This window comes from Micromys minutus (genome assembly GCF_963924665.1).
Source record: "Micromys minutus genome assembly, chromosome: 17".
NCBI lineage: Eukaryota > Metazoa > Chordata > Mammalia > Rodentia > Muridae > Micromys > Micromys minutus.
The window spans coordinates 19,150,554-19,165,500 of NC_137952.1; the positions used below are offsets into that span (position 1 = coordinate 19,150,554).

The 14,947-nt window shown below is 35.3% G+C and overlaps 1 protein-coding gene across 3 annotated transcripts in view; it reads right to left on the reverse strand.

Moving 5' to 3' along the window:
• ANO3 (anoctamin 3) overlaps window positions 1-14,947 on the reverse strand; it is a gene marked incomplete at both ends in the record, with an annotated part of 320,161 nt that overhangs the window by 118,186 nt on the left and 187,028 nt on the right. For all 3 annotated transcript variants that reach the window (XM_080930913.1, XM_080930914.1, XM_080930912.1), the window contains one exon: window positions 4,787-4,945. In XM_080930913.1, coding sequence (XP_080787039.1) covers window positions 4,787-4,945 — 159 coding nt within the window. The remainder of the gene's footprint in view (window positions 1-4,786; window positions 4,946-14,947) is intronic.

The following is a 14,947-nucleotide window of genomic DNA, read 5'->3' on the forward strand; positions in this document are numbered from 1 at the left end:
GATTATGCTCACTGATGTTCTGTAGGGAAACTAAGCACTCAATCATTTCAAATCAGATTCCTCACCTACAAAATTTTGAGTGAAGAAAATGGGTTTTATTTAGAAATGTCAACTTTGTGATAACTTGTTAATTGGCGTTAGAAGACTAAACCAAGAAATTTTTAGAACTCTGTGCTCTCCTCAAATAATAATGGTTTTTGCTGTAATGCTATATATTTTTTAAAAAACTGTTTACTTATAATGCATTTGTCATAACAGATTGATTTATACATGAAACCATAAATAATGAATCAAATCCTAATGAAGAAAGTGTTAAAAACTTTTATCCCCATGAAAATTAGGGTCATAGGTCTTTTGTAAAATACTTATTGTAAGAAAGATAATTTCTTGTAAAATTAAATTTAAAATGTTAGTTAAGGAATGACAAGACAAAACAGTGGGTAAAAGAGCTTGTAGCCAGGCCTGATGAAATGAGTTTGGTCACTAAGCTTACAAAGTAAAAAAGAGAACTTACTTCTGCGAGTTTCCTTTGAACTCTACATGTACAGAGGGATATTTGTAGTGCCCAGGGACAGAAGCACAATTAAACACACACATAATAAAAATAAATAAATAAATAAATAAATACATAAATAAATAAATAAAGCAATACAAATATATAATTTGGGAATTTTGAGTTTCCTGAACATTTTATCTTCCTCTTTACTCTTCCCTAATGACATATTTTTTTATTTTAATATAATCACATTATTTCCCCTTTTCCTTCTCTCCTTACAAACACTCCTATACACTCCCTCTTTGCTCTTTTTCAAATCCATGGTCTTTTTCATTAATTGTTATTGCATGCACAGATGCATATATAATATATTCTCAAATATAACCTGCTAACTATGTGTAATGCCACAGACATGTATGTTTGCTTGTATGTTGTCAGGGATGCTTATTTGGTTTTGGATGACCCAATTACATTTTAATTGGTATCTACTCTTCTCTGACCATTGTCCCCACAGTGCTTCCTTTTCTCTTTGTCTCTATTTTCAGACTTCTGTCCTTGCATTTTCTTCTTCTGTGATTCTCCCCTACCCTCTCTTAAATCTTATTCTTAAGCATTCTATCTTTCTATCTAAAATAACGAATGGAAGCTTAATAGAATGAAAGACAATCTTGCTGGACTCTGTTTTCTCCCCGGCCAGCTTTTCTACCTCTCAAAGACAAAGAGGTAAATGATAGGTGCTCATTCTCCATGATCTGCTGTCACTCATCAACATCATCATCTGCTCCTTCCTAGGACAGACTGTATATGTCTTAGAAAAGTCATTCTTACTGCTTTCCTGAAGGGCATTCATATTCAAATATTCCAATGAGCAAATCTCTTTCTGGTCTTGAACTTCCCCTCAGTATGTTTTCCTATGACCAGAACTTCCCTGACACTCCTGAACTTACATATGATGATTTCAAATGTCTTATTTCTTCTTCTACCATTTTGTAGGTTTATCTCCTTAAAGAATCCCATTATTCATTATCCATACTGCCTTTTTCCAATACGTGTTTCATACTGTCATTGAAACATGTTTGATACTATCATAAAAACATATTTCATATTATTTTAAAGCCTAGAGAGAGCATTTATTTTCAAGTCATAATCTTCATTTATTATGTAGACTTTAATCATCTCTACTTGTATTTCATAGAATTACAGTTATTATCGTCATATCCTTCATACTCCCATCAAAAAGCTAGCCATTTTCCACACAATAATTAATTTTGTTGATGCTTCTTTCTGTGGGTAGAATTCCACCTCTGTCTCTCTAAGATAGACTCTGTGACTATTAATCTTGGTTGCTAATTTGAGAAGCCCTGGAATAAGGTAAGCTCTGAGATGATCTGTGAGAGTATATCCTGGAAACCTAGCAGAGGGGGCCCTCTTGCAGAATGGGAAGCCCCCTGGTGACTGGGTAGACATGGTGAGGTCTCAGGTGCTGCCTCCAGCTGCAGTAGACCTTACATGTGAGTCCAATCTGTGTTGTTGCCTTCTGTAGTTCTTAAATGATAGGAGAAGCCTTTGGCTTTCCAATCTGGACCGAAGAGCTGTGGCCCTCCAGGTATCTCTTTTCTAGTCCTGCACAGTAAGGTTGTAGCAGCTGAGGTGATTGCACTATTGACTGTGCAGTTTCCCCAGTTTGCAAATATCTACCATTGGACTATCTGCTATTTAAGCCAATCTAATAAATGCATTTTTAAATTTGTACTTATTTCAATTCTGTTTTTTTTAGAGAACCTGATTATGAATAGATTCCTTAACAGTCATTTATTTCAGTGTGAACAGAGCAGCCATTAACATTCCTCATATTCATTCCCACTTGTGAATTAGTATGTAGTATGAATGCATCATAATGAAATCCATTATTTGTCATTAATATTGACTGACACAAGTTAAAAGTTCTCTTTATATACTCAGTTTTCTTAAATCTCTCTTTCTTCTCCCACCCACCAATTCTCTCCTCTCTTTAAAATAAAAACCAATGTTATCTACATCCAAATTAATGAGAGATTTTTAGAGAGAAAAATTAAAGCATAGGTCTTAGGTTTAATATTTTAATATAAATTTGAGAAATGGGTCTCTCCTTGTTTTTATATGAGTATCAGCAACAAACCATTTATTTTTAACATGGGAAAACTGGATAGGGAAAAGAATATCAGATTTACGACACGGTAGCTAAATTGTACAGAGGTATCAGGTCCTCTGGGTAGTTGTCTGAATTTATCTATTGACCCAGCTTCCCTAGCTCTTTACTGCGTGGAACAAGTCCTAAGAAAATAAAGGTGAGTAAAGAAACCTTTAATTATGCAACCTAGAATGGAACACCTTCTGTTCTGTCTGGGAATCAGGGTGCTCTGTGATGCTGTGTGCCAATCTAAACAAAAAGAGGCCACAAAAATAAAGAAACATCTTTTAGGAGTAGAACATAACTGTTTTGAGATATAGTGTGAAATATTTTTTCTTTATAACAGTTCAGAGAATCAAAGAAGTAATCACAAGTGAAAAGACCCTTTCAGGTAGAAAGAAGCTGTCTGTTATGGTACCCAATGTGCATGTAGCTCTCTGTAGAGGTCATAAGTTCAGGACGCATAGTGGTTGGGTTTACTTTAAAACTCAGTTATGATGGCTTGGTTAGTGTTTGTACAGTTATTTAGAAAATGAATAAACAGGAAAGGCATATGAGCATGATGGGTTACAATGTGTCACCAGTATTCAATAGAATCTGTGTATAAACTGCTAAGAAATATTCATTCTAACCTGTGTGAAATAGATATCACAAGGAAATTGAATGATAAAAATTTCCCATGGTATGCTTTTTTTTCAATGAATTCTTTCTGTATGATTAGTAACTAGGGACAGGGATATTCTGAGTTAATGGTCTCAGAAAGGATAAGGGAAAAAAGATAAACACTGAACTCAGAGTTTTACTTTTCCTGCTCTGTGTTCATTTGGCAAAGAACAAACATGTTTTATTCATTGTAAACTCTTTGTGTTTCTGCTGTTTTGTAGGTATTAAAAGAATTTTAGAAAGTACAATGAAGTTTAGATACTTAGGGGCATACTGAGTTCTCACAAATATGTGTTACTCTGGTTTTCAAGAACACCTGTACTCATGTGTACATACTCAAGCACTACATACTAATAATTAAAATTGATTTTACAAAGAAAATTAAATCATAGAATTTTCAACTAAAATCAGCAATTTCAGCATCATAGGACAATGAAAAATAAGTTCTTCCTGTTTTCTTTTCCAGAAAAGAAAAGTTCCAGTGAAGTAACACTTTTTTAAAAAGTTTCTGCTTTATCAGGGGATCCACCCCATATGCAGCCATTAAACACAAGCATTTTTGCTGATGCCAAGAAGTGCTTACTAGTAGGAACATGATATGGATGTCTCCTCAGAGGTTCTGCCAGAGTCATACTGATACAGAAGAGGATGCTTACAACCAACCATCAGACTGAACATGAGGACCCCAATGAAGGAGCTAGAGAAAGGACTGAAGGAGCTGAAAGGGTCTGTAACCCCATGGGAAGAACAAAATGATCAACTAATCAAACACACCACTGCCCCCAGGAACTAAAGCACCAACCAATGAGTTCACATGGAGAGACCAATGGCCCTAGGTGCATATGCAACAGAGGATAGCAGTCTCTGGTTTCAATGGGAAGAAAGGCCTTTGGTCTAGTGAAGGCTCATTTTCCCAGTGTAGGAGAACGTCCATGTGCTGAGGAGGGAGAAGGTGGTTGGGAGAGGAGAGAGAACACCTTCATGCAGGCATAGGAAGGGAATGAAATTGGGGAAGGGGATAACATTTAAAATGTAAATGTAGAGAATATCCAGTAAAAAAAGGAAAACAACAAAAGAAAGGATGATGAAGGTCAGTATCTATGCTTCTAGCAATTCAACTTCTATTTCATCAGTTTTGCAAATACTTTCTGGATATTTTAGCTTTACTAATTCATAGTTTCCTACTTTGAAGAAGTATAATCATTATGTGTTCAGTTATTAAGACTTCACAATTAGCTATACCCTTTGAAAAATAGTTAAAATATATAGAAATATGTAGAGGAAGAAGTAAATAAATACTTAAATAGGACAGTATATTCATATTTACTTTACACTTGAGAAAATGAGCATATTTATAAAAGTTCCATGGCATAGAGTATATATATATGTTAAAACATGACTGGTAATATTTTTGTAGAATATCAGAGCACATAACTGATAATAGAAAAAGCATTTACCTCTTTCTCCAACATCAATCCTTCTGCTCTCAGGTTCTTTTCAAATGTGTTTCTTTTGTCATATTGTATATTTGTTTTCCGATAAACCAGGATGTAATCAATCCTCTTTTTTCCATCTTTGAATAGGAGTCCACTGGATGCTATGTAATTCATGTCATTCTGTGGGAAAAATGAACATTGGTTAATAGTGTAAGTTAGATTACCACGTATGCTGGTTATAGGCTGTGGTAAACTAAACCAGAAAGATATGCATTTCATACTCCTACTGAGATATGTGGAAAGATAGTTCAAGCTAGTCTGCAATCTATAATTGGATACAGGCTAGCAAGTTTGTAGTTTGAGGGTTGATTTCTGAATTGGTCTATGTTTTATTCAATAAGTTTCTGTAGAAACATAAACTCAGCAATTATATCTTTTATATTGACTAAACCATGTCCAGATGTAATTATTTTAATGCCATCATGCTCATTCACAACTTACATTTCAGAGATAAAGACACTATGCCTGAAAGAAAGGAAACCAACATAATACCATGTGTTGTTTAAAACTTACACAAATCGCTGCTTTTCTAAACCTTTGTTCAGTAATGCTGAGACCAAACAATAATCCCTGAACTGCAAGCCTAAAGAAATGTTTACTCTTAGGCAATGACTGCAAAGCGATGGAAATAGCTCTCATTAAAACTCAAAGCTAGCTAATCAAGACTGGCTGAAAATGCTGAGGAGGCAGTCCATTATATAAAAACGCTTGCTGAGCAACCCTCAGCAACTGAGTTTGGATCTTCAGAGTTTATGTACAACCTAGACACAAAAATGCATTCCTCAGTGACCCCAACCTGCCTCAGTGTAGAAACGGAAGGAAGAGACTGGGGACTATTATGGCTTTCTGTCAAGTGCAGACGCAACGACAAAGGTGTGGAGAGGGTGGTTGGGAGAAAATCTTTTTCAAACAAGGAGGAAACATCAGGACTAAAGTTTGTCCTTTAAGTTGTTCAGTGTAGAAATTATGTGCATTCCCTATTCCTACCCACAAAACGGTATGGAGGATCTTGTATTGCTGCTGTTATTTTCTTAAGCTATTTTTATAAACTGGCAGACTCTCAGCTAGATAACTTACTTCTACGATCCATCTTAAGATATCCTAACCAGCTGCACTGAGCAACTATCTGTACTTACCCCACCCCTGGTACAGAAGCTCCATTGTCGAGTTGCCCTAAGGTGCATTCTGCACCAGCCCCTCCATAATCTGGTCATACTTACCAGCCTTCTCCATAACTTTTGCACTAGTAACTTGTAAATCACATCACTTCCTATCACAGTTCCTTGCCAACCAAGTTCCCTACAGCATGCCCAGCTACCCTCAGACATAAAATGTCTCCTGCATATTGTTATCCAGGTTAAGGCTGCCTGCCTAAGGCCCACCACAGAGGAAACACGCAGGTTAGTTAAGCCTTTTTGAGACATGCTACACCAGGAACATCCAGGATCATCCCGATGGGTAAAGACCAGCATAATCAATAAGAGCCAGGGCAATATGGCACCTTCAGTAACTATCCTACTACAGCAAGCAATGCATATCCTAACACAACCAATGCACAATGACATGACTTTAAATATAGTTGTATAAAGACAACAGAGACCTTTAAAAAAGAAATGAATGAATCCCTTGAAGAAATATAGAAAATATAATTAAACAGGTGAAGAAAATAAATAAAACTGTGTAAGACCTCAAAGTAGAAATGGAAACAATAAAGAAAACAGAAACTGAAGGAATCCTGGTGATGGAAGTCCTATGAAAGAGAACAGAAACAACAGATGTACACATCCCCAATAGAATACTAGAGATGGAGGAGAGAATAATATCAAGTGCAGAAGATGTAATAGCAAAAATTGACACACAAATCAAAGAGGAGGTAAAAATCAAAGATATCTAAAAACGCTTGACAAAAAATATTCAGGAAATCTGGTATAAATCTAATTTAAGAATAATAGCAATAAAAGAAGTTGAAGAGTCTCAGCTCCTAGACCCAGAAAATTGCAAAAATAATCAGAAAAACATGTTCTTTAAAAAGAGATACCTATAAACATACCAGAATCATATTGAACACCAAATAAATTGAATGAATAATACCCCTAGCACATTATAATCAAAATCTGAAATCTACATGATAAGGAATATTAAAAGCTGCAAGCAAAAAAGACATTTTTATATAAAGGCAGGCATTATAAAAGATAGACTTATAAGCATTATGCCTGACTTCACATCAGATACTGTATAAAGTAGAAAGGCCTGAGAAGATATCTTATCATCTCTAAGATTTCACAGATGCCATCCTAGATTACTATACATAGCAAACTCTCAATCATCATCGATGGTTAAAACAAAATATTTTAAGACAAAACCAAGTCTAAAAAATATGTGTCCACAAATCCAGTCTTACAGAAAATTCTACAAAGAAAACTCAAACTCAAAGAAGCCACACTCAAGAAAACACAGGAAATAAATAATTCCATATCAGTAAAAACAAAAGAAGGGAAGCATGTGTGCATGCGAGCATGCACACACAAATAAATACTACCAGCACAAGAGGAATTAAAAATCATTGGTTATTAATATCTCTCAACATCAGTGAGCTCAATTCCCAATAGAAAGACACAGGCTAAAAGAATGGATGCATAAATACGATCCATCATTCTGTTGCATACAAGAAACATCTCAGCAACAAAGTTAGATATTACCTCAGAGTAAAGCATTGAAAAAAAATTTTCAAAGAAGATGAACCTAGATGTCAAGCTGGAGAAGCCATTCTAATATGTAATAAAATAGACATTCAACCAAAAGTTAATAAAAAGCCATTGGGAAGGACACCTCATATTTGTCAAATGATAAACTCACCAAGATGATGTCTTAATTCTGAAAATCTATGCATAAATGCAAGGGCACATATATCTGTAAAAGAAATTATTACTGAAGCTTAAATTGCACATTAAACCCCACACATTAATAGTATGAGACTACAATATCCCACTCTGACCAGTAGATAAGTCATCAAGACAGATACTAAAGAGAGAAATAATGAAACTAACAGTGGTTATGAATAAAATGGACTTAACAGATATCTACATAACATTTCACCCTAACACAAACAAACAAACACACACACACACACACACACACACACACACACACACACAAATATATATCTTCCCAGCAATACAAGGAACCTTCTCCAAAATTGACCATAAAAGTCAATGGCAAGAAGGTAAGCCTCAACAAATACATTAAACTTGAATTAATATCTTGTTTCTTATCAGTGTATAATGGATAAAGCTGGAGGTCAACAACAACAGAAACAAAAGAAAACCTACAAACTAATAGATACTGAATCTCTTCATAGTGTCTACTGTGTGAGGGAAGAAATAACAAAGAAGTACTTTTTTAAAATTGCATGTTAATAAATGAGCAATAAATTCAAAGTTATGGGACACAATGAAAGTACTATAAAAAGGAAAGTTTATAACACTAAATGCCTTCATAAAGAAACTGGAGAGATATTATACTAGAAATTTAAGAGCACACCTAATGTTTTAGAACAAAAAGAAGCAAACATATCATAAGTATTAGATGGCAGAAAATATCAAACTCAGGGCTAAAATTAGAAACAAAGAAAATGATACAAGTAATTAACAAAATCAAGAACTGGTTCTCTGAGAAAATAAAAGACAGAGAGATAGGCAAACTCTTAGGCAAACTACTAAAAGTCAGAGCAACAATATACAAACTAACTGACTCAGAAATCAAAAGATATGACAGACACTGAGGAAATCCAAATAATCACCAGGTTTTACTTCAAAAAGGCTAAATTCCACAAAATTTGAAAATCTAAATGAAGTGGGTTATTTTCTAGATAGAATAAACTTCCCAAAGTTAAATCAAGATCAAGTAAAAGCTCATACCAATACTTCTTAAACTATTCCACAAAATAGAAAAAGGGGAATATGGCCAAACACATGAGGCCCTAGTTACCATGATACCTAAACCACAGAAAGACTCATAAAAGTAAAAAAATTTCAGACCAATCTTCTTTATGAACACTGATACAGAAATACTCAATAAAGTACTTGAAAATGGAAATGAAGAATACATCAAAACTGTCATCAGCCATCATCAAGTAGGTTTCTTTTCAGGGATGCAGGGGCCGTTTCAACATATAAAAATATAACAATGTAACTTATCAAATATGATATAGAGAAGAAATTGACATGATCATCTCATTAGATAATTAAAATGTCTTTGACAAAATTTTAACACCTCTTTATGGTAAAAGTCTTGGCAAGATTAAGAACACAAGCCTAAACAAAAAAAAAAAAAAAAAAAAAAAAAAAAAAAAAATGCAATGTACAGCAAGACAATAGCCAACATCAAATTAAATGCTGAGAAACTTAAAGCAATTCCACTAAAATACATAATAAGGCATGTCTCTACACAGTAAATGGAGCTTGGGGAGTCATATGGAAGAGTGACAGGAAAGATTGAGGAAGCTGGAGGAGTCACGGGCACCACAAGATGACCTACAGAGTCAACTAACCTGGGCTAATGGACAACAACAGAGTCAGACCCATCAACCAAAGAGTGAACATTTATAGTATGTACTCACTGATAACCAGATACTAGCCCAAAAGGCTTGGAATACCCCAGAAACAATTCAAAGAAATTATGATGCTCAAAGAGAAGGAAGGCCAGAAGTGGTTGCCTCAGTCCTTCTTAGAAGGGAGAACAAAAGACTCATGGGAAGAAATACTGGGATATATAGGGGAGCAGGGATTAAAGAAATGACCATCTAGAGACCATGCTGTACCTGGGGATCCATTTCATATGCAGCCACCAAACCCAAGCACCATTGATGATGCCAAGTAGAGCTTACTGGCAGGAATCTGATAAGGGTTCTTTCTCAGAGAGGCTTTTCCAAAGCCATACTGATACAGAGGGGGATGCTGGCAGCTAACTATCGGACTGAACATGAAGACCTCAATGATGGAGCTAGAGAAAGGACTGAAGGAGCTGGAAGGGTTTGCAACCTCATGGGAAGAACAAAATAATCAACTAACCAAACCCACCACAGCTTCCAGGGACTAAAACATCCACCAATGAGTTCATATGAAGAGACCCATGGCTCCAGGTGCATTTGCAGCACAGGATGGCATTTTCTGGTATCAATGGGAGGAGAGGACTTTGGTCCAGCAAAGGCTTGTTTTCCCATTGTAGGGGAATATCAAGTCTCTGAGGGAGGAGAGGGTAGTTGGGAGAGAGAGCACCTTCATGGAGACAATGGGAGGAGGAGCGGGGTGGGATTAGGGGAAGGGGATAACATCTGAAATGTAAATACAGAGAATATCTAATAAAAAAAGAAAAAATGACCGATGTTATTCACTGTATATATAAAAATATTGTAGACTTTTAGAATAATACATTGAAAATTATATAACCTAAAAAAATCCAAAAAAGAAAACAGAGCAGGCAGGGGCTGTACCTAGGCTCTTTACACAGATATAGCAGATGTAAAGCTCATTATTTGTGTGGTTCCCTTAACAATTAGAATGTGGGTGGAGTGAGGAGGCTGTCTCTGACTCTGTTGCTTGCCTTTGGATCCCATTCCCACAGCTGGAGTGACTTGTTTGGCCTCATTGTCGAGGATGTACTTAGTCCTGTTTCAACTTGATGTACCCACCTGGGTTGGTGCCCATGAAGAACCTCAACTTCTCTGAGGAAAGGGGTCATAGGGGAATAGGGAAGGGACTGTGAGTGTGGGATTGGTAGGATAGGAGAGAAGGCTCTGTGATTAGGGCATAGAGTGAACAAATTAATTAATGAAGAAAAACATCTCTTAGCTGACATCTTATTATTCTCTGACAACACCTGTGCCACTAACTCTTTATAAAATACTACTGAGTTCATATAGTTAATAGCATGGTCTTCTTTTTCATTACACTTTTATTATTTAAAACAAGTTTTAAATTTAAATATGTCTTGATTATATTTTTCCCTGCCCTAAATTATTCCAAGTTCTCTCTTCATCCCAACCCACGTACCTTATGTTCTTTCTTAAAACCCAACAAACCCAATACAAGATCCCCAAAAGTCAATTCCCCTCCAAAATACCAAAAAACAAAATATCTCAAACAAGCTGCAATTAAGTAAAAGGATTCTACAATGTCCAGTTAGGTGCTGGCCAACTAATCCGGAACCTGAGGCCTGTCTGGAGTAGTTAATGTACCCAATGTTAACCAGAGAAAACTAATTTCTCTTCCAGAAGTTCTAAGTGACAATTCAGTTGTTTATATTTACCCTGATAGGTAATTTCATTCATTCATTCATTTAATCATTCATTCATCCCCTGATTTCATGCATTCATTCTTGTAAAATAAACCAACTTAATATATAATAAGATTAAACAAAATCTATTGTTTCAATATTGGATAAGATACAAATCAATTCATCAGAATTAGATTTACCACAAAAGATGTTTTCCTGATGACTTATTAAGGGTGTTGTACCATTCTAATGACCAAGATCATACAGGAGAGCAAAGCCTGGAAAAAGGCCCCCATTGTTAGCTAGTATTCACCAGTCTTTAATTCTCTAATTTCTTCCCATCTATATGTATGTAGTATTAGCTTGTTGTTCCATGTTTATTGGGTAGGTATTATTGAGGTTCAAAGAAAATGCATTACATCTGGGAGATAGTATAGTTTTAGACAAGATGATTAGGACACATATACAGCTTCAGAAAACAAAGGATCCTTTTGGAGTCATTTAATATACTATCATATCATCAGAAAAGATATATAATATACTATCATATCATCAGAAAATATACTACTATATCATATATTTTGACTGCTTCCTTTATAAATTGTATCCCTGTACCACTTTATGTTTTCTAATTGCTCTAGCTAGGACTTCAGGTACTATGTTGAATAGGTAGGGAGAGAGTATGGAACCTTGTCTACTCCCTGACTTTAGTGGGATTGTTTCAAGTTTTTTCCATTTAGTATAATGATGGCTACTGGTTTGTTATACATTGTTTTTACTATGTTTAGGTATGGGCCTTGAATTCCTTATCTTTCCAGGACTTTTATCATGAAGAAGTTGATTTTTGTTGAATGCATTATCAGAATGTAATAAGATAATCATCTGGTTTTTTTTTTTGTTGTTGTTTTTTGTTTGTTTATATGGTGAATTACATTGTGAGATTTCCATATATTGAACCATCCCTGTATCATGAGAGCGTACTTAAATGACCACAAAAATTCCACCAGAGAATTCCTAAACCTAATAATCAACTTCAGCAAAGGGGATTAATATAAAATTAGCTCAAACAAATCAGTGACCTTCTTCTACTCAAAGGGTGAATGAATCATGATATACAACCTCAAGTTGTATTATATACCAATTTTGATAAAAATTAAACAAAACCAAAAATTTCATGGTATTGGTACAGAGACAGGCAGGTAGATCAATGGAACAAAAAAGGGACCGAGAAATGAACCCACAAACCTATAGTCACTTAATATATTTGACAAAGAAGCAAAAGCCATCCAGTGGAAAAAATACAACATTTAAAAAAAAAAAGATGCTATTTCACCCGGTGGTCTGCATATAGAAGAATGAAAATCAATTCATTTTAACCTCTTTGTACAAAGCTCAAGTCAAAGTGGAACACATACCTACACAAAAAAAAAAAAAAACAAAATAAAATACATTGAAACTGATAGAAGAGAAAGTGGGGAAGAACTTAAAACACACAGGCACAGGGGCAAGTTTTCTGAACAGGATACACATGGCTTATGCTCTAAGATCAAGAATCAATAAATGGGACTTCATAAGATTGCAAAGCTTCTGTAATGCAAAATACACTGTCTTTAGGACAAAATGGCAAATTACAGATTGGGAAATTTTTTTTTTTACGAATTCTACATATGATAGGGGATTAATAATTCATATATAAAAGTAAATTAAAAAGTTAGAGTCTAAAGAATCAAATAACTATTAAAAATGGGGTACAGAGCTAAATAAAGAATTGTTAAGTGAAGAATATTAAATCGCCGAGAAGCACCTAAAGAAATATTTGGCATCCTTAATCAGCAGGGAAAAACAAATAAAAACAACCCTTAGTTTCCACCTCACACTAGTCAGAATGGCCAAGATCAAAAACTCAAGTGACAGCAGATGTTAGCTATGATGTGGAGAAATATGAACACTCCTTCATTGTTGGTGGGATTGCAATCTGGCAGCACCACTCTGGAAGTCAGTCTGGTGGTTCCTCAGAAAACTGGACATAGTGCTACCTCAAGACCCAACTATACCACTCCTGGGCATATACCCAAAAGATGCTACAGCAAGAACACATGTTCCACTATGTTCATAGCTGGAAAGGTCAGATACTGCCAACCCCCAGAACTGGGGATCCATTTCATATTCTGCCACTAAACCCAGTCACTACTGCTGATTCCAAGAAGTTCTTGCTGACAGGAACCTGATATGGATTTCTCCTGAGAGGTTCCGCTAGAGCCTTACTGATACAGATGAGGATGCTTGCAGCTAATCTGACTGAGCACAGGAAGCTCCATAGAGAAGTTAGAGAAAGGGCTGAAGGAGAAAGAAAAGGCTTTTTGGTTTGCAACTCTATGGGGAAGAACAACAAGATCAACCAATCAGACCCCAGAACTCTCAGGGACTAAACCACCAGCCAAAGAGTACACATGGAAGGACACATGGTTCCAGTTGCATATATAGCAGAGGATAGCTTTGTGTGCCATCAATATTAAGACATCTTGTTTTACATGTACTTTATGCTCATTGTAACTAGTAAGATTTTAATGCATACTATCAAAGCTTTAAAAATATCAAGTACTGACAAAAATGTATTCATGTACTATTATGCAAAAATGCTTAAAATCTATATATTTTTCTTTTTTAAAAAATAAAGTTATTTAATTTATAATAAATAGATAGATAGATAAATAAACAAACAAATACCAGGGAAAGAGGATAACATTTGAAATGTAAATGCATAAAATATCCAATAAAAATTAAAAATAAGGAGAAAACAGAAAAGAAAAAGAAGCCCAGGGACCCCAGAAAACGGTGTTCACCTCCATTGCCAACTGAGAGTCAGTGGTTCATTTGTACTCCCACGGTGTTCGGCAGCAGACTGTCACTACTGAAGCACCAAGGCTTATAGCCTGAGCATTTCTCAGGTTCTCAGCTTCACAGGATCGATGCAGATGTAACCTTTTGATTTGATAATGTGTATATATGTTTGTGAGTGTGTGTGTGTGCCTGTGTGTAGTGTGCATGCTTATCTATTCATCCAATCTTTTCTGTTTCTCTGGAGAATCCTGCCTGATGTTGGAAACTAAGTCACCAACTCTAGCAGACAAAACAAAGCTATCACTCATTTACCTTGGGACCAAGCATTTTGCTAAGTGGTTTAAAGCTTGTTTAATTTAATCTTACACAGCCTTTTAGTTGTATCTTGATATGGAAGCTTAGCTGATCTCCAGATGATGTTTTAAAATGGAAAGAGTTAAGCCAATAGGACCACCTACTTAAGCATCTTATCTGTGGTAGTAACAACTATGTTAAACAGTAGCTGTTCCCCCTTTCTTATCATTTGTACTGTTTTTCACTTCGTATGTAACTTTGATAACCTTTTGATAAATTATTACAACAGCTGACTAATCTACTTTGTTCCTCTCTATTCCTATCTTGATATAAAGAGTGAGGTACGGAGTGATCCCTGCACTGTGGATGAGATCAGATGACTCCTTTCTTTAAAGTTCTCCAAAGGTTATCAATCGTTATCCCACTTTCTATACTATTCTTTTCTTAGCACCTGGTTCTACTTTTCATAATATTCTTTTCTTGACGCTTGATAACTTCTAATATTATACTTAATTATTTATATTGCCACTGACTGTTTTATCCTTGAATTTTACAAAGGTAAGTGGTCTAGTTTGCTATTTTCTTGTTGTGCTAAAATAGTGACTAAAAGTAACTTTTAGGAGAAAGGTTTTATTTGTTTTATAGGATAGCTCTGTAACAAAAACTTAAGGTAATGGATTAAAAGTAGAGTCCAAAAAGACACATGGCTGAATG